Source organism: Mus caroli, chromosome 16 (assembly GCF_900094665.2).
Source record: "Mus caroli chromosome 16, CAROLI_EIJ_v1.1, whole genome shotgun sequence".
Classification (NCBI taxonomy): domain Eukaryota; kingdom Metazoa; phylum Chordata; class Mammalia; order Rodentia; family Muridae; genus Mus; species Mus caroli.
This window is the reverse complement of record NC_034585.1, coordinates 30,104,071-30,105,960: the sequence shown is the minus strand read 5'-3', so window position 1 is coordinate 30,105,960 and position 1,890 is coordinate 30,104,071. Positions and strand designations below refer to the sequence as shown.

The 1,890-nt window shown below is 44.3% G+C and overlaps 1 protein-coding gene across 1 annotated transcript in view; it reads right to left on the bottom strand.

Moving 5' to 3' along the window:
* The window catches only part of Lmln (leishmanolysin like peptidase), a 68,294-nt gene that overhangs the window by 39,084 nt on the left and 27,320 nt on the right, over positions 1-1,890 (bottom strand). Inside the window, exon 11 of the mRNA XM_021184923.2 lies at positions 85-161. Coding sequence (XP_021040582.2) covers positions 85-161 — 77 coding nt within the window. The remainder of the gene's footprint in view (positions 1-84; positions 162-1,890) is intronic.

The following is a 1,890-nucleotide window of genomic DNA, read 5'->3' as shown; positions in this document are numbered from 1 at the left end:
AATAATAATAATAGCGCCTTCCTGAGCTATGTATTAATAGTCATTTCACTTTATGAACAGATCACTTTCCCACAGCCGTCTTACCCAGTGTCCTCCATTAACGCCAGAGTGATCCGAGACAGGACTCTGTTCTGGGTGTGAGAACCAGTCATTGCTTCATTCTGAAAATCACCAGTACATTTTATTAGAAGACAACTCTATGACTCTTTTGCATATTTAACATGTTTCGTGAACATGAAAATGATCAAATACAAAAGCCTTAAATTAAATGTCTAGATTAAGGAAGCAGAACCCACTCTCTGACTCAAGAATCCGTTAGGATTTCCCTTGGTGACTACAATCAGCAGTGCGGGCTTCATGCAGAAAATGAACGTAAGCATCTACGGAGCGAGGAACCCTCATGCTCCCTAAGCAAAGTCAAGTGAGTGAGTGGTCCAGACAGGCGCTGCAGCGGTTACCTTAGAGACAGGAGGGCTGCTAACATGGATTTACAAAGGAAAAGCTTTCCTAACTCTCAACTTCGTGATCACAAATGTCCAAAACAAGCAGGGCAGAACCAGAGATCAACGGATTAGAGGTCAAGCTCTGTAGAACAGGCTGGCCCCAAACTCACAGACATCCACCTGCCTCAACCTCCTGAGTGCTGGGAGTAAAGGCCTGTGTTACCACTGCCCAGCACTTTCCTGACACCTTAACATCATCTTAACATCAATGCTGATTTAAGAGAAACAAAGCAGCTAATAAAACTGGTATTCTCCGGTCTTCTACTGGAAAGGACCTAACACTTGATTTCTGGCCAATCTATAGCTTCTAAGGAAATCACTTAAGGAAATTGCAGAGACAGAAATTCCAATGAGAAGAATGAGGGCATTTGCTTCATAAATGCTCACCACTGTCACTCTTTAGTGACCTGGAGCAGCGGATCAGCTGGGCAGAAGCAGACACTCAGGCTTCCTAAGCTTATAACCTCAGTCACGAGCTCTATTTGCTGGAACTACCCAATCAGCCCTCTAAGAAGAAATGCAGATACACACACTTCTTGCCCAAAACATTTTACTTCCAGAGTCTTAATTCTACTTCCAGATTATTTTTTCTATACAAATAAATGGGACGTGGGATTAATTTTTGGCTCCATTTCCCTGAAACCTAATAAATACAGGACGTTACCTGGTAGCCCTGTGTAAGGGTAAATGACCTTCTAACGCACCGCTGGGCCTGGGATTTCTTTAAATGGACATGAATACCCATTAGTAAGCCACGGTTTGGAACGTCATTGTGTAAAATGACGATTGAGTGTGTGTCACTTATGGAGTCTGAAAGGTCTATCAGTGGAACCACTGAAAAGGCACTAGCTCCTATCTGGATCACAGGACTATTAGGGCAAGCCAGGTCTTGCATGCATCTGTGGCGGGGTTTCCCATTCTTACACTACAGCTGAGGGACAGAGGTGCTGCTGACAGCTTCTTGGGTTTAACACAAGAAAAAAGCCTGATTCTGCTGTGCTGGCATGCTGTGTGTGCTGATATCCCTCTACAGGAACTGTAGAATGGGGGTTCAAGTCCCAGCACTACAAAGCAAAACCATAATTTTTTAGCTGAGCATGGTGGTACACATTTGCAATCCCAGAATTCAGTGGCAGAGACAGAGGCAGGAGGGTTGCTATAAGTTCACAGCCAGCCTTGACTACATAGTAAGACATTTTCTTAAAAATAAAAATTATTTATTATGTAAAACATAATGGGCCGGGTGTGGTGGCGCACGCCTTTAATCCCAGCACTTGGGAGGCAGAGGCAGGCGGATCTCTGAGTTCGAGGCCAGCCTGGTCTACAGAGTGAGTTCCAGGACAGCTGGGCTACACAGAGAAACCCTGTCTCGAAAAACCAAAAAAAA